We start from the raw sequence: 25,556 nt of genomic DNA on the forward strand, positions 1-25,556 counted from the left end.
CTTTTGCATCTTCATATATAATTGACAAAATAATTAAAAAAAATACTTAAAATAATAACTAATAAAGAATCCTTAATTTATTTACAATTTTCATCGGGGATGTCTTGCTTGGTCGATATCTTGCAACATTAAATACAGGAGATAAGATAATGCTAGAGCAAGATCATAGAGATGAAAGCGCGTTTTATGCGAGAGTGAAGGAAATCCACCTCCGTGCATTCATATATTCACTCTCATGTTACAATAATACGCTCTTTACTTGACAGCTGTTGTTAAAATAACGCGATAGAAGCTGCCTCAAACTCCGAAATATAAAGAAATGAAGAATATTGTGTCTGAAAGCTGTGCGCGCCGTCCCCCCTCCCGCACCCTGCCCGGCGGTAATGGTACTGTCCAACCGCGAGCGCAGAACACGGAAATGGACAATAATTAGTAATTTGTATGTTTGTTCAACAATCATATTCGGACGCAGCATTCATCTAGTTCATTTTGATAGTGCAAATTGAACAAAGCACTGCAAAGCCTTACACGGAGTTTCCTATTGTGAGAGAAAGTCAGAGTTGTGAGATATAAACTCGCAATTGCGAGAAAAAAGTCAGAATTGCGGTTTATATCTCAGAATTGCGACTTTATATCTCAGAATTGCGGTTATATCTCAGAATTGCGAGTTTATATCTCAGAATTCGGAGAAAAAAAGTCAGAATTGCGAGTTTATATCTCAGAATTCTGAGAAAAAAAGTCAGAATTGCGACTTTATATCTCAGAATTGCGACTTTATATCTCAGAATTCTGAGAAAAAAGTCAGAATTGCGAGTTTATATCTCAGAATTGCGACTTTATATCTCAGAATTGCGACTTTATATCTCAGAATTGCGACTTTATATCTCAGAATTCTGAGAAAAAAAAGTCAGAATTGCGGGTTTATATATCAGAATTGCGGGTTTATATATCAGAATTGCGACTTTATATCTCAGAATTCTGAGAAAAAAAGTCAGAATTGCGAGTTTATATCTCAGAATTGCGACTTTATATCTCAGAATTGCGACTTTATATCTCAGAATTCTGAGAAAAAAAGTCAGAATTGCGACTTTATATCTCAGAATTGCGACTTTATATCTCAGAATTGCGACTTTATATCTCAGAATTGCGACTTTATATCTCAGAATTGCGACTTTATATCTCAGAATTGCGACTTTATATCTCAGAATTGCGACTTTATATCTCAGAATTGCGACTTTATATCTCAGAATTCTGAGAAAAAAGTCAGAATTGCGGTTTATATCTCAGAATTGCGACTTTATATCTCAGAATTGCGACTTTATATCTCAGAATTCTGAGAAAAAAGTCAGAATTATGCGACTTTATATCTCAGAATTGCGACTTTATATCTCAGAATTGCGACTTTATATCTCAGAATTGCGACTTTATATCTCAGAATTGCGACTTTATATCTCAGAATTGCGACTTTATATCTCAGAATTGCGACTTTATATCTCAGAATTGCGACTTTATATCTCAAATTCTGAGAAAAAAGTCAGAATTGTAGTTTATATCTCAGAATTGCGACTTTATATCTCAGAATTGCGAGTTTATATCTCAGAATTCTGAGAAAAAAGTCAGAATTGCGAGTTTATATCTCAAATTCTGAGAAAAAAGTCAGAATTGCGACTTTATATCTCAGAATTGCGACTTTATATCTCAGAATTGCGACTTTATATCTCAGAATTCTGAGAAAAAAGTCAGAATGCGGTTTATATCTCAGAATTGCGACTTTATATCTCAGAATTGCGACTTTATATCTCAGAATTGCGACTTTATATCTCAGAATTCTGAGAAAAAAGTCAGAATGCGACTTTATATCTCAGAATTGCGACTTTATATCTCAGAATTGCGGTTTATATCTCAGAATTGCGAGTTTATATCTCAGAATTGCGACTTTATATCTCAGAATTCTGAGAAAAAAGTCAGAATTGCGGTTTATATCTCAGAATTGCGACTTTATATCTCAGAATTGCGACTTTATATCTCAAATTGCGACTTTATATCTCAAATTCTGAGAAAAAAGTCAGAATTGCGACTTTATATCTCAGAATTCTGAGAAAAAAGTCAGAATTGCAGTTTATATCTCAGAATTCTGAGAAAAAAGTCAGAATTGCGACTTTATATCTCAGAATTCTGAGAAAAAAAGTCAGAATTGCGACTTTATATCTCAGAATTGCGACTTTATATCTCAGAATTGCGACTTTATATCTCAGAATTCTGAGAAAAAAGTCAGAATTGCGACTTTATATCTCAGAATTGCGACTTTATATCTCAGAATTCTGAGAAAAAAGTCAGAATTGCGGTTATATCTCAGAATTCTGAGAAAAAAGTCAGAATTGCGACTTTATATCTCAGAATTGCGACTTTATATCTCAGAATTCTGAGAAAAAAGTCAGAATTGCGAGTTTATATCTCAGAATTGCGACTTTATATTTCAGAATTGCGACTTTATATCTCAGAATTGCGGTTTATATCTCAGAATTGCGAGTTTATATCTCAGAATTGCGACTTTATATCTCAGAATTGCGACTTTATATCTCAGAATTGCGACTTTATATCTCAGAATTGCGACTTTATATCTCAGAATTGCGACTTTATATCTCAGAATTGCGGTTATATCTCAGAATTGCGAGTTTATATCTCAGAATTGCGTTTATATCTCAGAATTGCGAGTTTATATCTCAGAATTCTGAGAAAAAAGTCAGAATTGCGGTTTATATATCAGAATTGCGGGTTTATATATCAGAATTGCGGGTTTATATATCAGAATTGCGACTTTATATCTCAGAATTCTGAGAAAAAAAGTCAGAATTGCGACTTTATATCTCAGAATTGCGACTTTATATCTCAGAATTCTGAGAAAAAAGTCAGAATTGCGAGTTTATATCTCAGAATTGCGAGTTTATATCTCAGAATTGCGAGTTTATATCTCAGAATTCTGAGAAAAAAAGTCAGAATTGCGACTTTATATCTCAGAATTGCGACTTTATATCTCAGAATTGCGACTTTATATCTCAGAATTCTGAGAAAAAAGTCAGAATTGCGACTTTATATCTCAGAATTGCGACTTTATATCTCAGAATTCTGAGAAAAAAGTCAGAATTGAGTTTATATCTCAGAATTGCGACTTTATATTTCAGAATTGCGACTTTATATCTCAGAATTGCGAGTTTATATCTCAGAATTGCGAGTTTATATCTCAGAATTGCGACTTTATATCTCAGAATTGCGACTTTATATCTCAGAATTGCGACTTTATATCTCAGAATTGCGACTTTATATCTCAGAATTCTGAGAAAAAAGTCAGAATTGCGACTTTATATCTCAGAATTGCGACTTTATATCTCAGAATTGCGACTTTATATCTCAGAATTCTGAGAAAAAAAGTCAGAATTGCGACTTTATATCTCAGAATTGCGACTTTATATCTCAGAATTGCGACTTTATATCTCAGAATTGCGACTTTATATCTCAGAATTCTGAGAAAAAAAGTCAGAATTGCGACTTTATATCTCAGAATTGCGACTTTATATCTCAGAATTGCGAGTTTATATCTCAGAATTCTGAGAAAAAAAGTCAGAATTGCGAGTTTATATCTCACAATTCTGAGAAAAAAAGTCAGAATTCTGAGAAAAAAAGTCGCAATAACCTTTTTTAATTTTTTATTCAGTGGCGGGAACGGGCTTCCATAATAGACTTAACATCTTAATTTAAAGGAAACACTGTTTACTAACCTTCAGCCGTTTCATCTTGTCTTGGAGATGGCTCTCTGAGAAGTTCTCCACATTGGTCAGCTGGAGGTCTAACTCGGTCAGCCAGACAAGGAGACTCTCGCGGGTTCCCTCAAACTCTTCTCTCTGGCTTGTGAAATGCTAAATGAGAAAAAAAAGAGGTTTATTTATGCACTCAAGTAAACAAATGCACGGAAAAAAATAGCGTGTCCGTGTTCTCACTCTGAGTCTGCGCAGTATTGCAGCCACTCTCCTCTGGAGCGTGTCCCATCGCTGGTTCCCATGATGCACCATGGCCCTGAGTCTGTTGGCTGCATCTGCACGGTTCTCCCGAGCCAGTCGTCTGTACTGGTTATTAATAATCTCCAGCTGGGTCAGGCTCTCATGTACATGCCTTTGGAAAACCTAAAACAACAAATCAAACACTACTAAATATGACCACAAAAAAATTATTCCACAACTGCTATTACTGTATACTCTATTAAATTAAATCTGGATAGTCATGAATGACTGAAACATACAGTAAATGAAAAACTGCTGACAGGCCATAGATGACTGCTTGAGGAATCTGATATTCCCTTAATCGTACTGATCATGTTCCTAAAACATCAGGGTTACACATTTGACTTGCACTAAACGATGTAAACATAATGGTCCGGTAGCACAGATATTCGAAGGCTCTTAAGTTAAGCATTTTGTTGGAATCAAACCTCATATTTCTGGAGTTCCTCTTTGGCGTCAGTGTACGGGACGTCTGATGTATTGGGTTCAGCAGCGGAGTGCTCCGCTACATTCAGCCAGTCCTCAAAGGAAGAGTAATCCTCCTGAAACTTACACCACTGTCTCAATGTCTCCTCAATCCTGCAAACAGACATAAATGATCAAAAACAAATGGTCTTTTATAAATGTATATTTAAAATGAAACTGATGTAAATCATAATAATAAACAATGTAATACTTTAATACGAAATGTGCATGTGTGCACTTTAAAATACATTCATTTATATGTACTGTTATTCATGTTATGCTTATTATCAAATATATGATGTCATCTTCCTCAAAACCTGTTCAACTCAAGTGTTTGGTGAGGTTACAAGGCATTAAAAATGTATACATTTTATCATGCAAAGTGAACTTTTACCAATATCTCTTGCTCAACAGGGAGCTGTGAATCTCAATCAGGAAAGCAGTTTATTAATCTGGATCCAGAGTGAATTGAAATTGCCTTCCATAAAGGAATGCAACAGAATGACTAAACATCTGTGAGCAGTGATGGTGTGCTTGAGATTGGAGGCATCTGGATAAATGGCCATACCTCAGCCTCCTCTCCAGAGACATGGAGCAGATATTTCTCCAGCGCTGGTCCAAGCGCTGCGTGGTCTGCTGGATGGAGTCATTCTCTCCATCGCTGCTGCAGGCATCCTCATCGCGCAGAAGCACGTCACACAAGGTGAGCACAGACGCCACTCTCTCGGTGTGCTGCTCGATGTCACGCTGCAGGTCCTAAACATGCACACGTATGTTAAAGACATACCTGGCACTTTCTCAAATAGTTGAAAGATTTTCAACCAGCTTTGTATTGTTATAATATCAGTAGTATATGTAAATGAATAATTGTTACAGATCAAACTTCCACATTTTTAGTAATCCTGCCCAGGGACCGTAAGACTGACAGAGAGGTGGTACCCAAATCAGAAGTGCATTATGAGTGTTTCAGTTTTTGGCAAAAGGCAAAGCTGCAGCCCTTTTTTGCTGATTTCAAAATGTTTTCACGTTTACACGGTTTTATTGGAAGCTCAATGAATTAGCCCTTTAAACTGTCTGTATTATCATGAAAAAGAATAATAATTCATTTCAATTATAGACAATTAAATTAATAAATTAATCAATTTTGATTAAAAAAACATCCCCTAACAAGTATTTCTGATTTCCAAAAAATTACAACATTCCTCAAACAAAAAAAATTTACCTGATAAGAAAACATTCATACAATATGTGACCTGGGACCACAAAATCAGTCAGGGTAAATTTTTTTTAAATTACACATCATTTGGAATAAATAAGCTTTCTTTTGATATATTTGGCTGAGATGCAACTATTTGAAAATCTGGAATATGAGAGTGCAAAAAGAAAAAAAAAATCTAAATATTGAGAAAATCGACTTTAAAGTTATCCAAATTAAGTTCTTTTTTTTTTTTTATTGACTTCGATTCGATATAGATTCTCAAAAGCCGCGAATGGATCTTTTCCGGTATTTATTTCATCACGCATTTAAAACAAGTTCTGATCAATGTGATTCTAATCATTAGTCTTCTCCACTAGATGTCACCCTTATTTACCAATGTGCGATGTTACGCATGATTCGTAATGCTCAGGTGAAATGAAGCATTTGATATCACGCATGAGCCATGATTTCCGCAATGAATGAATGAATGACGGATGGCGCGATGCACTGTTTTGTTTACTACACACATACTAAAGCGCAGACGACACTCGCGGTGTTTTCATCTTCTGCCGTCTCACTATATGATGATATTAACACACTGCTGCTCAGAGTCATTTCATTAGCATTTTACAGTTTAATTTGAGAAAACCACCGTCGTATCACTTGATACACAGCAGCTGCAAGTTCCTCACTGCAACCTGTCAAAACATTAAGAGCAGTCTTAAGACTCAATGCTACTACTACTAATAAATATTAATAAACCTTTATTTTTAAAGGAGTAATCCCATTCGTTTTCTTTTTAATTTTAACAGTAAACCTCTGTTGTGCAGCACTTTGTTTGCCAAAAAATAAAAGGGTTTAATTTTCATTTGATTAGGATACATTTTTTTTTTTTTTTTTTTTTTATGCCTTCATCTGATTACCAGAAAAATTAAGGACATTTTATAGGGCCCTGTTATTGTTTAAGAAAGGACCCTATACAAAAAAAGAATAGGTTTAAAATACAGGTCTGTGGTTCTTAATTTCTTTTTATTAATTCACTATTTGTAAACTGATGTTTACTGTTCATTTTGTTAGAAATATCAATAGCTTTTGTATTAAAACTATATTCACTGAATGTAAAAAAAAAAAAAAAAAAAAAAAAAGAGAATCGAATCAAATCGGGACATCTGAATCGATACCCAGCCCTAATGCATATTACTAATCAAAAATGAAGTTTTGATATATTTATGGTAGGAAATTTACAAAATCTCTCAATGTAACAATCTTTACTTAATATCCTAAAGATTTTTGGCATAAAAATAAAAAAGATAATTTTGACCCATACAATGTATTTTTGGCTATTGCTACAAATATACCCGTGCTACTTATGATTGGCTTTGTGGTACAGGGTCACATATATCTGTAATAAGTTGTTGCATTGGCAGAATTTTTCATTTGTTTCTGTGATAAAGTAATCTGTATGAACAGAATCTGTTGCAGGAATGACTCAAAGTCTGTTCACATCTCTGTGGTCAGATCAGTGTGCACAATGTGTCTTTGACCTCCATTATGCATGTTTTGATTATACTGTGTTGTAAATAAAATACAAATAATTTAAAAACCCATTTTTTCAATCTCCACACATTCTGTCTGACCTGCCTCAAAGCCCTTTGTCTCTCAGGTGAGAATCACTTAATATTCAAGGCCATTGCCACTACCTCGCATATAGGCTTTCGATCACAAAACATGTCTTTAAAAATTTAAATCAATATATTGTTTTCTGTGAAGGAGTAAGCAAGTTGATTTTCACATCATTTTGACATGAATATTCTAGCCTAGAAGACCGATTCCTCAAAAGTCTTATTCAGAACTATTCAGTATGTGTTTTTGGCCTTATTTCAGCTACATTTTTCCTCCCAAAACTTACTAACCACGAATAATCCTTTTTTTTTTTTTTCTAAAAAATGCAAACATATACATCAATCTTGCTCACATATTATTGTAGCACAGTTTGTGCTGAACACACAAAAAAATACATGTTGGCCAATAGTATGTTATAAGTAGCTGAAATAAGCACAAATGTCAGGGCATGTCAAAACATCTCAAGGGCCCCAAAATCACCTCAGACCCCAGAGGGTCAAAAAAAGAAAAGAAAAATTTGTCAGTCCCATAAAACAATACACACTCATACTAATCTACAATCTGGTATTTCAGCTGATTAAATCTTCTATTATATCATTTTTAAAAACTCGTGATTTGCTGACCTGTTGCTCAGCCAGTCTCTTTTGGATCTCATCTCTATGGCAGATATTGTAGTGAATGGGTTTGGCCAGCTCAGCTTCAATGCGAGTGAGCCAAGAGCGAAGGTTATTCATGTTCTTATCCAACTGCTGCACTGTCACCAGCGTTTCTGTCAGCTTTTTCACCCTGAAAGAGAGAGAGAGGGATTGCATATTCATTTTTGATTCCAGAGCATAATCAAATAGACCATTTTGGAAAAAAAAAACTTGTGATACCATAAATATTCTTGGAAGTTTTGATGAAAATTTGAATGTGTTTAAAAGTCCTCTATAACCTCCATTAGATAAAAATGTATTTTCTGTGACAAGGAAATAATAATTTCTTTCAAAGAAAAAGTACTAACCCCTTTATAAATCAGTCAAGTAACTGTTTTCTTTGGCATCTGAGACTGTGTAGTTTGGAAGGAACCCAATGAAATACTGTCAAAGTTCAGCGTGCTACACTTGATGTGAAAACTAAAAAAAAAAAAGGTCTTATAACTCCAGGTCAGATGACCCTGAACACAGACGAAGGGTGTTTGTCCCATAGGGATTAGATTGAACCATTTAAGTGTGACTGTGTGAAGCTTCTCATTCTGTTGTTTGAGTGACCGCATGGCCTCACAAACCATCTGAGCAGCCATACCTGCAGATGGCCGGCTGTGTGATTATAGCGTGCCTGAGTACATACTGTCCCCCTGGCCTCATTGTGCCCCTGTTCATGAGAGATAATATGAGGTGACAGACCATTGCCCCCCACCACCCCCTCCACCCCATTCCAGCTATACAGTGGGACTAGGACAAACCATGCAAGCCATATGGCAAAGCTGAAGCCAACGACACTAGTGAGGGCTACGTTAATTCCCCCCTCCTTCAGTATTAGCACCATCTGGCTGCTTCAAAACACGTCACACCGTAGGACTGACCAATTACAGGAGAGGCTGGTGACATCACAGACAAGAGTGGAAAGCACTTGAGTTGTTTGTGTGCTTGCTTGCTTGGGACCAGCACCTGATTCATATACTTGGTATGTGCAAATTTCCAACTGACTTAATGAGATTATGATTATGAGAGCACATGCCAGCTGTGGTAACCATCCATAGTACTGAAGATCACATCAAATTCTGAAGATACAAATGAGTACATGGAGAAAAAAGTAAGTAAATTAGTTTCCCTATTATTGGGGAAAGCTTGCTGTAAATTGGCAAGGCAAAATTATATGATTTACAATACAAAATTAGGTGATATATTCTAGCATATCTACTATTAATTGAATTTAGTGCAAGTCATCTATAACACTGGGACATATGACCTTTCCTAATAATAATAAAATAAAAAAATAGTCTAGGGGTGAATTGCATCATGGGTCATGCTGAAACACTGGGGGACACATGAATGATTTCATTTCGTGTAAACGAGACAACAAAAAAAAAAAAAAAAAAAACACTTTCTTTATAAAGGAGTGAGGAAAAGGTTTAATATTCATGTTTCAATATAGTGAAACAGTTTTAAACACTTTAACAGTACTAGTGTTATTTTAGTATTATTTATATACAGTATTTATTTATATTTTGAAATAGCTTTTATTTTTACATTGAGTTTTCATTTTAATTGTAGTTTTTTTTTTTCTTAATTTTGTTATTTGCTTTTGTCATTTTTATAAATGTTTTTACATATATAGCTTAAGTTTACTTTTTTTGTAAACTACACTATAAAAAGGCTTTTCATATATGCATTTCTTTCTAACTACAGGCATAAATTGCTGGACAAAGGCACTTCTTACACCACTTTTCTCTCATTTACAAACAGGAAAGAGTTATTTTCCCAGCATCAGCTTTTTGAACTACTCATCTACTGATCACAACAGTCTTACACTGAAAGCTGCAGTACTTTGTTTTTCAGTCTGGATAAAAGAATCTCTTAAATGCCTCAAAAATTAATATAAAAGTCTAATCAAAGGCTTTATCACCACCAACAGATCTAAATGTGTCAGAAATGCACAGATGAATGAACGAATCAAGTCAATCAGTCCTTGAATGGAAACCAAAAATGATGCAGGCTAAGGCTTTCAAACAAACAAAGGGCTTTGATCAGCCATTAATCAATGGATACAGAGCAACAATAGCAAACATCAGGCAACAAGGAAAGAAATGAGTTTGATAAATTTAGCATTTATTCCTCAAAGCATTTATTCACCACAGTTCAGTGTGGTTCATTTGTTTTTTTTGCTCACCTGGCCTCAATGTGGTCGAACAGGTGCTGCCAGCGGTCGTTGACATCTTGCAAGGCCTTGTGGATCTCTGCCTCCTTAGCCTTGTCGCTGGCCAATAGGAGCTGCTCGCCCAGCTGCTTGAGGTGGCTCTTGTTCTCGCTGAAGAGGTTAATCTCCTCCATGCAGTCCTGAAGAGAGATGTGCACAATGAGCACCAGCCTCTCATGTGTTTTAGTCATTAACACATCCATCCCAAACAAAACCGACTAACTGCACTTTGTCTCTGGATGGGTCTGACAGCTGTCAAAACTATGTTCCTTCTCTCAGCATGTGCCCTCGTAAAAAAAAAAAAGAAGAGAGGAACAATGATTCACCCTGACCCCGCGGCAGCCCAAATCCTTTTCACTTTCTTCTCTGCTTTTAAGGGTTCACCTGTTTTGTTAGTCCAACCTGGCTCACTTTGAACAGCAGGCAGCAGTTATTATAGCACTAGGCATCCGTAACTGTGCTACAAAGAGACAATGGCCAGTTTTCTGATATGTGATCATTAGTGACGTGGCCTGAAACTCTCCAAAACCTCAATGGTAAACTATGTGCTAATGACTGCAGAGTGCTTGAGGTTGCACTGTTTGATGGGGAGAGAGAAACTGCACATACAAGGCTATTGTTGTGTATGAACAAAGAGGTAAACAAATGAACACAGTTATGCAGTACAGCACTCTGCCCTCAATTTTATAGCACATGCAGTAAGCTAGATTAGAGCTAATCTATGATGCTTTTTAGAAATAAATGTACATTTGTAGCATATTTGAGTAAAAATGAATAAATTCTATGTGAGTGGATAGAATAGATCCTCTGTGAAATGTAAAATCTGTGGGGCCTCCCTTGGGAACGCTTAAGCGTGCTGTTCATTTGAGACTGCTTTAATCCTTCATAGATACTCATAATAGCATATACCATATAATACCATATTACTTGCCTACTTAAGCTCCTTACAAATGTACAACAGAAACTCACCGTGACAAAGGCACATGGAAACAGACACATGTGATGCCTTTTTCTGAATTTATCTTAAAATGGCGTGTTGTTATGGTTATGTAACTATAAAAACAGGGAGTTGAGCAATGTAATTAATTACTAATAAATTAAGTTTTATTAAGAAAGGGTGCATTACATTGATCAAAACTGACAGTAAAGATATTATTCCTAATCGTTTATAATTTATTTAAATTTATCATCAAACAGTTCTAAAAAATATGAAGTTTCCACAAGAATATTATGATTTGACATCTGACATACTATGATATAAATAGAAATGATTTTTGAAGGATCATGTGACTGAATTTAGCACAGTCATCACAGGAATTTTAAAATATATTAAAACATAAAGCAGTTATTTTAAATTGTAATAATATTCCATGATATTACTGTTTTACTGTATTTTTGATCAAATAAAGCATAAGAGAATTCTTAAAAAAAAAAAAATCTTATAGACCACAACCTTTTGATGGGTGGTAGTTCAAGTTGTATGGTTATAGAACAAAACGCTGAATGGGAATTTACATTTTGGATGAACTTTCCCTTTAAGGAGTTAAAAAAAAATTTAAATAAAAAATCATACCAATAAAGAAAACCAAACTCTACCTTTTTAAGTTTCTCCACCATTTCCTCAATACTAAGGCTTTCGCTCCTGTGTGCCACTTTTTTCTCCATCTGCGTCAGCCAATCACAGAGCTCCTTGTTTTTATCATTAAAGATGATCCAGGCGTTCAGGCGATCAGCTATTTCCTGCTTGCGAAGTGACACCTACACACAAGAGGAAGAATAAAAGGTTAAAATGCTTCAGTATGACAAAAACACAGTATTAAAAAACATTAAAAAACAGAAAAGTTTCCCACATATCAGCACTGGTAATGACATTTTTTTTTTTTTCATGACATTTTATTTTTCATTATAATGACATTTATTCATTCAGGAAATCTCTTTGAGAGCATATGGCCTACTCTCAACTGCTAGAGAGAGTACAGAAGAACTTGACCCCTTTGTGGCACATGTGATAAAATACTTGAAAACAACTCGGCACAAAAGGTGTCAGGTTACAACTACATGATTTTATTCTTGAAAAGCTGGCCATCTGAAAGGCTTTTAACGAAACTCATCACACACTGTGAGATTGATTACTGGACTGTTAAGTAAAGTCTACAGCAAAGGCCCGCTCACTTTTTATTGCTTTCTGTCAGTAAGGGGTTTGTCTATTAGTATGTACTAATACCAAGACACACTAGGGGACACGGGCAGCACTTTGTAGTTCCCTGTTGCTTGTGTCACTCCTAGATTGCTGGGGCTTACATGCAGCCTTTTAAAAAGAACGAATGCATTTTCCAAGCTAAATTTGTCAGTGAAGGCTATACGTTTTCCTTGATCCCTTAATGTCACACTCAGAGCAGTAAGAGAATGCGATATTGTAGTTTTCCTTCAAAACAAGAATATTAATCATGAGTTTAAAAGAAAGCACAAGGACATCGGGGTTAGTTGTTCACTTCTATTCACTGCCTTTTTGTTGAACGCATTATTGATGCATTTCCTTCAGCCCAAGCCACTTGCCCCAACACATATGCAAAGACAAATAAAAGAAAAACAAGGCCTAGCTTTGCCATCTGTCATTCATTCAAGGGAATGTTTCCACCTGCAACCTGTTGGCCGCAAACACTGACCTCATTGGCTTGGTCCTGGCGTCCGGCCAGAATTTCAAATAAAGACAGGACTGAAAACTCACAACAACCACCCCACAAACTGAAAAACGGTTCATTAAACAAGGCACACTGCGTTATGTGGTCCGAGGGCTGGATGTAGGCCATGCAACGATCTGTCCTAAATGTGGCCTTTCTGTTTTTAATTGCTCAGGCCGTTTACAGTTACAAGAGCAACTCCATTCAAACGTCAGCTACTTCACTTAATGACGGCAGACCGGACACCTGCGCTAAATAGATAATCTCAGAAAAAAGTCCTCAGTCAGCCTTTACACTGCCTGGGAAGCAAAAAATTAGCAACATAAGTAATGCATATTGAAGTGTGAGCTAAAACAGACATTTTTATTAGACGTTTTAAATGTTAAGGGGATTGTTTGCCCAGAAATGAAAATTCATCATTTACTAAACCCAAAAGAGATTTGTTCTTCCGCAGAACACAAAAAGTTAATTTTTGAGAACTATCCTGGCCAATAGCATTTTATGAAAGTAAATGAGAATTAGAGCTGTCAAGCTCCAAAAAGTGGTTCATGTGTCTCTTGTGCTATATTTCAAGTCATATGATAGCTTAAGGCATAATACAATAAAAAAAGAAAATTGACCATCTTTTCAGTGTACTTGTTGATTCAGTTCACAAAACTGGTCTGATTCTGATTTGGTCTGAATGATCTGATTATGTGTTTGAGTTCAACTGTTCGTTAATGACCTAACTCTGCTATAGTGGTAACATCCTAACTTAAAAGATTAAAATAATTCCAAGTCTTCTGAAACTGATTTGTGCATGAGGCACATGAACAACTTTCATGATACTTCTACGGGGATTTTTACATCCTTTTTGAATCTTGAATGGGCATTCACTCTCTATTCTTTGTAATACATGGAAAAGATTGACTTGCATGATTCAAAATTTCTCCCTGTGTGTTCCACAGAAGAAAAAAAAAAAAACAAACGTTTGGGACCAGCAAGTGGGTAAGTAAATGAAAATGTTCATTTTGGTCTGAACTGTCCCTTAAGGCAGGTGAATTTTTTTGTCAGAAACAAATGTGTCAGGACATCATTCTGATGAGAAAACTATTATTATAACTATAAATCTAGATCAATTCACATACATTCTGATTTTCCCTCTCTTTTTCTGTGCCATGCGGCAGTGTGAAGTTTCCCCCCCACTTCCAGCGGTGAATCATTGTGTGCCTTTCAATGCTGCCTGGACAACAGCCTCTCTTTCCCTCCTACTCTCTCTCTCTCTCTCTCTCTCTCTCTCTCCTCTCAAACACAAACACTCACTCACCTTCAAGCACAGTTCTTCCCATTGGCTGTGAAGTTCTTCCACCTGTCCCTGGAGCAGCACAGTGTCTGTGGGCAGCACGTACTGAGACACGTCTGCCTTCATGGTGGTCAGCACTTTCAGTCCTCCAGCCCAAATCTGCAGCGAGTCCTCGTCCTCCTGCATAACACGGCAACCAGCACCAAGTTAAACTCCCCTCCTCTGCCGCACGCTAACCCTAGTCCTCTCTCTCCCTCTCTCTGTGTCCCTGTCATTAGCGCTCGGGATTAAGGCCTGCTGGATGGGACGGGGGAGGGGAGGAGGTGGAGAGGGGACGGGGGAGGGGGGTGTACTGAGCACCCATAACAGCATGGAAAGGGGTGTTAAAGACACTTTAAATTTCCTTTGTTTGTCAGTTTCACCCACATTCGTTAAAGGACTGTTCCTCATCAGGGCTTAATCAACAAGGAATAATCAATCTCAGCAGATGGGTTAACAACATATTTCTAAAGTGACATGATTATATCAACAGGTGACTTTTTTTCTTTACCAAAGGCCTTGGTAATAGTTTAAGTGTATTAAAATGCAGTAGAATTCAGTTGGCAGATAAAAGCACTTTGTTTGACAGTCAAAGACATGCAGGAATTGTAAACTGTCTCTGCCAACTGATGACAAATTACCCATGTAATATAGCACAATTCATGCAACAGTTTTCTACAATTAACTGTGTTTAAAGGAGTTGCCAAATAAACAAACAATGCGTACATTTAATGTTAGCTGATTTTAAACTATAGAGCAGGGTCCAAAATTCTGAGAACACTAGTGAAAACACTTTTTTTGGGATTGAAAAAATATAAATAAATACATGTTTTCATTAAATATTACACAGCAATTTGTGAAAGCAAGACAGTTATTAAAATATACACTAGTGGAATCAGTAAGACAGGAATAGAAAACTGTTATTTTAAATGAATAATCTCTCAAATTATTGCTGTTTTAATGTATTTGTGATTAAATAAATGCAGCTTTGGTGAGCATCTTTCTAAAAAACAACAAAAAAACACTTCCCAACCCCAAACATTTCAACGGTAGTGTACATGAATTTCAGGATGGTTTAGTATTTGGATTTTTTCCCTTTTGCATTAATAACTTCAAGTTCTGCAGCATGATTTAAGTTGATCCTAAATCTATTAAGTAGAAGCAAGAACATCTGACCATCTGCACAATACCATCACAAACTAGCCTACATTTCACTGGTTAATCAATTATAAAAAAATCTTACATTTTTCTCTATTTTATGCCAATGTTTCCTTTCTGTTTTTCCTCTATATTTTTCTTTGTCCTAAAAAAATTCCTAAAACCTTAAATATATATTTATATATGTATATTTCTTCTTGTATTCCCCCTCAAATCCTTGAAATGTTGGTTTATTTCCAGAAAAAAAAAAAACACTATTTCATTACATATCAATTACATTATCAATACAGCAAAATTACCTGAGTCTGGGATTCTAACAGATTGTTTGGTTGTTTACTGTCATCACTTTCAGAAAAATATATTACCTTGATGAGCTGCATGTGTATTTTTAGATCTTCTAGCTTCTCTGGCAGTGGACTCTTCAGTCTTGCTTTTATCATTTCCAGTTTGAGAGCACTCTCAGCCAGGCCAGTTTCACAGAGCCTCCAGTTCTGCAAAGAAACCGCAGCATCACTTAATTACGGTGGAAGATGTTTGTCTCTATAATCTTTTCTACACTGTGAAAAACGATACCGGATCATACAGTTTTAGACTTAAAGGAATTTCCAGTTTAAATACAGTCTTGAGCTCTACCAACAATATGTGTGGCATAATGTCAATGTAATCATTTTGACCTTGATCTTGGAGCATTTCTTTAACTGCCTAGAAGTTCTGATCATGAGAGCCACTGATGTGCTTGTATTTTGGGTGCTGTCACTGTGTTATCACAGATCAGTGAAGAGGGATTTCCCTTTCACATGGGGATACACCATCCCCCACCTATTGTGAGCAAATGCACACAAAACACACTTCCAACCACATCACTCTCCAAACCCCTTCAAAACAATGATGTCACTCCCTAACAAAAGAGCCAATCAGAACTTGTTATGAGTGGGCGTGACTCTGATGTTATATAATATCTAACAGTACAGGGGATCAGCCTCTAGTTTAGGGTGACACAGAGTCCCACTGCTTGCCAGGGAACACATTTGGCAATGGTCAAAATCATTCCTTCAGATTTGGCCCAAGTGCTCCATGGTGCTAATAAACTACATAGGATTATAAATTTGCATCTTGTCATCAAAAGTTCACATGAACATTCATGCTATTGTTGCTATGGCTGTAACTTTAGGCCTTAGGGCATTGTGGGATTGTGTGTGAACAATGAGAGATGATCCACAACTGCACAGTGGCTTAGTTGACGCGTTTTGAAAGCCCTCGTTCTGTGTGATATGGCCCAGCTGCCTCATTTATGGATTATGGCGAGATTACGTCTGACCTCTCATCCTCAAAATGAAGCACTTTACTAGTGAAACGCTCAGTAGGGTATGTAGGTCAATGGCGGCTAAGAAAGACCCCCATATTAACCACTGACTCTGCTCGGTCCATGCAAATAAAGAATTCAATAAGACAAGGGTGTCAGCACTAATCAGACTGATCCAAAACCTCGTTATGCTTATATATTTTTTTAATTAGCAGGCTAATTCTTGTAACATTTAAGCAAAATCATTAAAAACATTCGCCTTTACCAAAGACGAAAAAAAAGATAATGAATAAAATGATAAATCAACAAGCAAAAAAATAAATAAACAGAATAAAATACCAAATATTGGCAGATTTGAAATACATTGAAAACTGTACCAATTTATTCCCTACATACTGTAAATGTGAATCATTTACATTATTATTTGTCAATGGAAACTTTCACATAGTAACCATGTTAGAACTGGGTCACATACATGAGTTATGGTGTCTGCAAGAGCCTTTCTTTTCCCCACAAGGCCACAGCTTCGCTCCCACATCTCCTTGAGAGCATCCAGTTCAGTCTGCAGGCGTGTCTGTGTCTGCGCATCCGATAGCAGAAGGATCTGTCTGCCTGCCTCCACAGTCTGCCTGTAGAGTTCTTCATGAAGCTCTAGTTGCTTCTCTGTCCACTGTGAGACAGAAAACATGAAGGATACTAATGACGGTGTTGGATTAGACTTTGAAGTCCAAAATTAGCATCTGAAAGAGTTGAAAAGACCATTATATTATCTTTACTGAATAATCTTACCTCAAAGTCTTTTATAGAGCACTTGAGTTGCTGTAAGCTGCATGGCGGCAGTCCTGCTGGTGGCAGAAGTTCTTCGATGTGTCTGAGTAGCTTTGAAAGTTTCCTCGAGCCGGACTCATAGAGTTGCCACTGTCCCATCAGCCCTTCCAGACATTTGCCATTCTGCTGGACCCTCTGCTGTGTCCCCTGCCATCGAGCCTTTAGCTGGGTGAGTCTCAGGATCAGATGACTCCTGCTCACAATGGAATTTGTTCGTCAACATTTTCAATGTTTGTTAAAGGTAAATTCAACCAAAAGTTATCAAAGTGAAGAACATTTACTCAGGTTAAAGGTTGAGTTAAAGTTCACTCAAAAATGATTATTCTGTCATCAATTACTTATGTCATTCCAAGCCTGTGAGATTTTTGGCCATCGTCAGAAGAAAATAAGATATTTTTAATGAAACCTGAAAGATTTCTGTCCCTCCATTGAAAGTCTATTGACTCAAAACTTTGGCACTTCAAAATGTTCATAAAAATATTGTAAAATGAATCCATATGTATCGATTACATGTGTGCTGGTATTCAGTAATGCGATATCTCACGATAATGAATACGCGTGGTTTATTCAAAATACCGAAAATAATTATTTATTAAAAATTATTCAGAATTTTGAATGCATTTTAAAGAATACTTTTCCCATCAACTGGTTAAATGCACAACACCGCTGAATGCTGCGTCAAAGACACGTGTGCACTCTGATGTAAACAAGCACGGATGAGAAGCACACGGCGGAACGCGTGAGTGACGCTCTGGATGAAAGCGCACATTCACTCTCTGACAGCAGATGCAGTGTTATTACCCCGGAAACCCAGTAAACAAAGCAGCTGTGCTACTTCTAAAACGTATAAAATAGCCATCCAGATTTTTGTTTTCGCAGTGGTGTTCAGCACAGCGCCAAATACTTTAATATTTAGACTAAATAAGCTATTTATTTTAAAACTTTTTTACATTTTAATCTGGACAACAGCATGCCCTAGAGATATTGTTTGAAACTGTTTTGATTCTTTATTGTTCGTTCATACTTTACATTAGGGCTTCATTAATTAATTAGTTAAACTCCCAATGAAAAATTCTTCTAAACGTTCATTAATCTTAGGTAATTCAAATATTTAATAGCACGTTGTTAAAATCTAAATAATTATAAACTGTTTTTTTGGTTTGTTTTTTTAAATGAACCCGTGCCAACATGAACTAAGAGTTGTATTTTTAACAAAGATGAATAACTTCTGTAGCAAATGTAGCTTTTGCTCATTGATAATGTTAATACATTAAGGTTAACTAATGAGATCTTACTGTAAAGTGATACCTATTGGTCTTTTAATTCTTTTGCACTTTAATCTGTGCAAAATGTTTAACTTTATAAATTTGTGTATTGCTTTATTGTATTTAAATGTTCAGATATTTTTGTTATAAGGAAAAAAGTTATTAAACCTGTTATACTGTAATATGACAACACTTTTTTTTTGCAACTAAATTTCAATATTGTGATAATACCGTATACTGTGATAAAAGCATTAGCAATTAATCGCAACATCAAAAATTGATACCGGCATATCCCTAGTATTGGTCATCATATAAAGCGATCGTGTCTCTTCAGAAGACTTGGATTACATTGTTCAATTCATATGGATTACTTTGACAATCCCTTTATGAACATTTTGAACCATGAAAGTTTTGTGTGAATGGACTTTCAATGTCCATAATCTCTCAGATTTCAAAACAAATACTTTTGTGTTTCAAAACTGAACAAAATTCTTACGGGTTTGGAACAACATGAAGGTGAGTAAAGAAAGACAGATTTTTCATTTTGGGTAAACTATCCCTTTAAATTGTGGTTTTAACAGATTTTTTTTTTAAGAGACCAACTGATGAGCCAGTCATCTGAAAAATAAAACCAACCACATTTTATGTGGCTCTCTACAAGACATTTGTTCCTGCCATTGAAAAAGAAGAGGAAAAAAAAAGACCCAAGAAACATCTTAAATGCAACCATGCAGGAGTTCCACCTGAAGCAGCACTTATCAGCTGAAAAGAAAAAATGATTTCATGCTGGTAGCACATGCAGTTTCATTTCCTGAGAGTGAGCCAGCTTGTTCCAGTGCTGAGCTCAAAAGAGCTCTTCCACACCACATAACTCCAAGATTTATGGTCTCATCTGGAGCCCGAGAAAAAAAGAAAAAAAAAAAGAAGAAAAAAAAGTGGAAAACCTCGGTTTTAATTACTCATCAGGAGACATCCTGTTCAGAACAAATTATTACACCACATTCTTTGATTTCTTATCCATGGCAGAGCCCCACACTGGAGGTTAGGGAATAAAGTTATTAAGTGTAGTGTTATAAAAGCTCACCTGTCCTTATTCTGACTGCTCTCCAGGAAGCCTGAAGCTTCATTGACCATGGCATCCTGTAGCTGCTGGCTGATGAGGACCTCCACTTTCAGCCTCTGGAAGATTTATTACTAATATATGAATAGATGACCACTGTACAACCATTTCAAAAACAAATCACACAGTACTCTATAACCCAAACTGCCCGTTGCTCTTATTGTATTAAAAAGAGTTAGGGAACATCTATAATGTTACAAAAAAATTATGTTTCAAATACTGTTATTTCTATATATTTATATTCATCAAAGAATCCTGAAACACAATTTTCACAAAAATATTAAGCAGTACAACTGTTTTCAACATTGATAATAATCATAAATGTTTGAGAGACAGTGAAGACTGGAGTACTGGCTGCTGAAAATTCATTTTCAATTTATAATAGAAAACAGTTAACTTTAAATTTTAATGTTATTTCAGAGTATTACTGATTTTACTGCATCTTTGCTTAAATAAATGAAGCCTTGGTGAGCATAAAACACTCAAAATGTAAAAAACAAACAAAAAAACAAACAAAAAAACACTTCACTAACCCAATATTAAAGTTGTCAATAAGTCAATATTCTGGTTTCTATAAATCATAGCAAGCATTAACTAGCAATTCTTTGTCGTATCCATAATATAATATTTATTTATATCTATGCATGTCTAAATGCAAGATATTCTATGTGATGTGTGATATAAACATTGGAAAAGAGTCAAGCAAAAGAAGAAAAGAAGAAAAGAAAAAAAGGAAAAAAAAGGAAAAGATTTTGATAAATGCCACAAATATTCCAATAGTATTGTTTTAGAATAAAGATTTATCAGAAGAGGATCTTAATTGGAATATGTTATGCAAGTGTGCATGGTCATTATGAAGCAACAGGATTCACATGAAAATATTTTTCTATTGGATTTCATAACCGTATGCTCTACCTGATGTGCAGCTAGCTGCTCTCCTACAGCAGCACAGTTTCCAGGCGTCTGATTGGATAGCCCAGCCTCGATTATGTCAAGGAGCTCCATCCAGCACTGGCACTTCTGCTGGAAGTTCTGAGCATGCAGCAGCTCTCCATACATCTTCCTACAGACAGATGTGCATTGGCATTCAGACAGTTTAGTTAAAGCTAATTTTAAGGTGTAAAAACTGGGGGGAAAAAAATAAAAATTCAAGTAACAGTTCATCCAAAAATGAAATTTCACCCTCATGTTGTTCCAAACCAGTATTTTTTTTTTTTTTTACCAAATGAAACACAACAGGAGAGTTTTTAAAAGGGTTTGAAACAACCTGAGGGTGAGTAAATAACACAATTATCATGTTTAGGTTAACTATCCCTTTTACTAAGATATATGGGATCAAGTCTATATACCGGGGCTAAATCTACATCAAAATGTTTGAGAATCGAACAGCTTTAATTTAGTGAAGTTTGACTTGCCTGTGTTGGTCTGTGGCCTGAGAGAAGACCTGAACCCATTGTGTGTTGAGGGTCTGTAACCTCTCCTCCTCTGCAGAGCTTAAAGAGAGTCTGAAACTCGTCTGATTCAGAGCAGCGAGGTTAGGGTTCAGCCCACTCAGATCTAACAGAACCATCTTAGAGACAGAAAAAAAGAGAAAGATTTACATAAAATCAAACTGTAAAATTTTAGTTTGCCCTACAAAGAAAAGGATTTTTTTTAAAAAATCAAATGAAAACAACCTCAAGAAGTGCCATAGATTCACCTTTAGTCTATCCATGCTTGCAGTGGAGGCGCTCATAATGCTCTCAAAGTTTTTAAGTTTTTGCTCCATTGACTTCAACTCAGTGCTGAAACGGCGGTGCTCCTCCAGCTCCTCCTATGGATCAAGAACAGCACAACACTTGTGTAGGACGTATAAATGTGTCATAGGTTGGCAGATCCATCAGATTACTTTAATGTAGTATTTAGTCTTTTAAAGATATCAACTTGTCGCCCTTACCTGAACTTGTGCCCCAATGTCAGAAAGTGCCTTGCCAAGATGCACATGGTCACGTGACAGCAACCTGGTTTCTGATTTGATTAGAGGGGCTGACTGGAGTTTCACATGTCCAGTGAGAAGCTTTGAGGCCTCCAGGACTTTTCCCACACTGCTTTGCAAGGCAGGCATGTCTTTCTCCAGAGCCTGTGAAAGACATTGTTTTTTAGACATTGGGTTAGAAGAGCCACAAAGGTGTCATAAAAAAGTTTTTTAATGACTTATACTAGTGTTAAAAAGTTTGGGGTATTAATTATTTATTTTTTTAATAAAATAATTTAATTCAGCAAGGATGCATTCAATTGATATACAGTGATGGTAAAGACCCTTATAATGTTACAAAAGATTTCCATTTCAATTACATGCTGTTCTTTTGAATGTTCTGGAGTGTTCTGGAGACTGGAGTAATGATGCTGAAAATTTAGCTTTGCCATCACAGGAACAAATAACTATTTTTGAAAGTTAAGACGGAATCAGTAGAGGGTAGGAAAAAAACATTTATTAAATAAACACCACAGCTACTAAAAACAATAATTAAAAAAAATAAAATTAATTATTTTTTTCATTATTTTATTTATTTTCATTTTATAGTTATGAAATATTATTAACATATGTTAAATTTAATATTTGTTTGTGTTTAAGTTTAAACTTATTATTATTATTATTTTTAAGTTTAAAGAAAAAAAATGTCAGTTTAAACGAATTGAATAAGAACTGATTCGTGATTCTATGTTCTTTTGTGTTGAACATTTTTTGGTAAGAGTAGCACAGGTCTCATTTGGTATTTTTAGCTCACAGAGAAAAGCTCCAGCTCAGATCTCAATGTTCCTTCTTTTCAAAAGCACAACTGGACTGAAGTACTGCAGACCCAGCAGTAGGACTAGAACCCTTCAGCACTTAACATGTACATGCAGAAATTGGCTATTATTTAGGCCTGTTTTTTTTCACTGTGCATTGTTACTTTGTATTTTCTTTACAAATTACAAAAAAATAATACTAAACCAGTACCTTATATTTACAAACAAGCAGTTTAACACAATAATTGCTGTGAATTGTATGGGTTTGGTATGTTTTAAGGGTTGTTGTTGTAATCCCTTTTGCTGGCCACTAACCTTTTAATTATGTACTTGATTGTGTTCTGTACTTTTTCTGCACAATTTTGAGTGATTTCTCATTTGCACTGAGCTCTCACCTGGCATTAGCAAGCATTTTCAGTCATTTTTAGGTAATTGCGACCAATAATCACATTAGAGTTAAAATCTAAAATTACTATCTCATTTAATTAGCAAAATTTCAAGTAATATGCAATTGACATTTTCCATTTCTTGGGTAAGTGTGATCAAACCTCTGTCTGATAACACTGGAGATGTGGATGGAATGAATATGTAAATTCTCTCCAACTATAGAATATCCAGATACTATCTGGATAGGAAACATCCCAATGCTAGGTGTTAAAGGAGCATAGATACTATTAATTACTCACACTGATACCCTGCATCCTGCTGTTGAGCAGCTCTACAGTGTTTTCTTCTCTGTTTGAAAAACTCATAAGCTCTCTAAGCCTCTCCCAGTGCTGATTTAGATGAACACAGCACTCTCCTGTGAGGCGCTCGTATTCAAGCCAAAGCCGCAATGCATTCTGGGCTTTTAGTAAATCTGCATGCACATCTTCAGTCACTGCCTGATGTCTGAAAAGAAAACAAGATTAAAACCCACATAGGTCCAGACAAACAAAACATGTTCTGCCCTCTCTTTGATTGCAAAGTCTGATTCATTTTAGTGAATCTTTTTGTTTGCAATATTCATCTTTAATAAACGAGTCACTCAACTTGATCAATTTATAAAGATGCTACCATTTTAAAGTAACTTTCAAAGTGTAATTTCAATTTAAAAGGTGAATTAAAGTAGGCGAAGGATGTGTAAAGTAAAATTACTTACTGAGTTCTCTCCTTCTCGAGACGATCAGACAAACGCTTAGACGCATAAGGGTTGAGTTTGTCTTTCAATTTAGAGAACAGCTCAGTTAACTGGGTCCAGGTCTCTGATTGGTTCAGCTCCCTTTCAAGCTCCTGTTAAGAGGCATGCATAATATAATACCCAGGAAATCGCATTGCTAACATTAATGGCAATGTTGAATATTTATACAATTATTATACAATTTAGAAAAAGTACAATATTTCCAATCTTTTTTCCAGTGGAATGATTTCATTTAGAGTCGTTTACTCACTTGCAGGTGCTCCACATGAGTTCGGCTCTGCTCAGATGAGTACACAGGAACTCTGCAGAGCTCCAGCTTGTAGACCACCCCGGTTGTTTGCAGTTCTGCTGCACTCATTTTAGATTCAAACTGAGCCCATTCATCTTTGATTGGCTGTAAATCTGACTTGAGAGCAGTTATCTAAGAAAAAAAAAAAAAAAACCCTGCTAGGAATAACATTTCTTCACTTAATCAAAAATGATGTTCACTATACCATTGGTTGGTAAGTTTTGTAAAGATTTTGAAAGAAGTCTCTTATGCTCATTAAGGCTGATCAAAAATAGTAATGTTCTGAAAAATTATTACAAATGAAAATAACTTTTTAAAAATATTTTAACATGTAATTTATTCCTGTGATGGAAGTCCAGTCTTCAGTGTCACATGATCCTTTAGAAATCATTCTAATATATTGATTTGATGTTCAAGATACATTTATTATCAATGTTGAAACAAATCTGCTGCTTACTATTGTTGTGGAAATTATGACACATGGATCAATTTAATCATCCTTGCTGAATGAAAGTATTATTTTCTTTAAAAGAAAATCTTACTGAGCCCAAATTTTTGAAAAGTAGTATATGTGGCCAACGTGCACAAATTTACTGATGCATTCTGGCCAGAGTTGGGCAGTAACTAGTTACTAGCAATTTAGTTACTGTAATAATATTACTTTTTGCAGTAACTAGTAGTGTAAATAATTACTAATAAGATTTCAGTAATAATATTAGTGTTACTTTCCATAAAACAGCTTAGTTACTTGATTTAAAATCTAACAATCAAATAATTCATAGATTTATTTTCATCGCACATGCATGTGATGTCCCCAGTGCAGCAGGCAAGCTTGGAATATGGAAAAGCTTACATTCAGCAGATAGAAATATTGCATTATATTGATTTTGTCAGGATAAAAAGATTCGTTGTGTAAGTTGTGGCTTTACTTTACTCTGGCATTGCATCCCTCTGATCAGCATGTGGTACATTATATTAATATAATTAAAAATATTTTTGGAAAATTTTATAGTTTCTTAAAAACTCATGTGATTTGATAAAATACATAATGAAATTTAATCGCATATGGGTAACAGAAAAATTACTTCAAGCTACACATGACAATTAATGAGATGAATACAACACTTCTACTTGAATGCCACTATCAGTCACTATTGAGTGTTTGTAATAACTTCTGACTGCGATCCAATGTGGATTTTGGTCAAATGAGGAGGCAGAAATATGTTGTTAGTAACATTCAAGAAGAATTTTATGTGGAAGATACACATACAACTTCTGTGGGGCGTGAAGAAAAAGTAATGTAACTAGTAGTGTAACTAATTACTGCTGCCAGAAAGTAATAAGTAAAGTAACAATATTACTTTTGAAAGGAGTAACTAGTAATAAGTAATATATTACATTCT

At 35.6% G+C, this 25,556-nt stretch overlaps 1 protein-coding gene across 1 annotated transcript in view; it reads right to left on the reverse strand.

Moving 5' to 3' along the window:
* The window catches only part of LOC131527542 (nesprin-2), a 108,704-nt gene that overhangs the window by 17,134 nt on the left and 66,014 nt on the right, over nucleotides 1-25,556 (reverse strand). Inside the window, 19 exon segments of the mRNA XM_058756716.1 lie at nucleotides 3,777-3,914; nucleotides 3,996-4,178; nucleotides 4,484-4,634; nucleotides 5,089-5,276; nucleotides 7,965-8,127; nucleotides 10,213-10,379; nucleotides 11,836-11,997; nucleotides 14,227-14,382; nucleotides 15,765-15,890; nucleotides 17,178-17,372; nucleotides 17,492-17,723; nucleotides 19,880-19,974; nucleotides 20,831-20,978; nucleotides 21,331-21,485; nucleotides 21,615-21,728; nucleotides 21,852-22,034; nucleotides 23,371-23,575; nucleotides 23,826-23,956; nucleotides 24,115-24,285. Coding sequence (XP_058612699.1) covers nucleotides 3,777-3,914; nucleotides 3,996-4,178; nucleotides 4,484-4,634; nucleotides 5,089-5,276; nucleotides 7,965-8,127; nucleotides 10,213-10,379; nucleotides 11,836-11,997; nucleotides 14,227-14,382; nucleotides 15,765-15,890; nucleotides 17,178-17,372; nucleotides 17,492-17,723; nucleotides 19,880-19,974; nucleotides 20,831-20,978; nucleotides 21,331-21,485; nucleotides 21,615-21,728; nucleotides 21,852-22,034; nucleotides 23,371-23,575; nucleotides 23,826-23,956; nucleotides 24,115-24,285 — 3,063 coding nt within the window.

Source organism: Onychostoma macrolepis, chromosome 20, assembly GCF_012432095.1.
Source record: "Onychostoma macrolepis isolate SWU-2019 chromosome 20, ASM1243209v1, whole genome shotgun sequence".
NCBI classification, from domain to species: domain Eukaryota; kingdom Metazoa; phylum Chordata; class Actinopteri; order Cypriniformes; family Cyprinidae; genus Onychostoma; species Onychostoma macrolepis.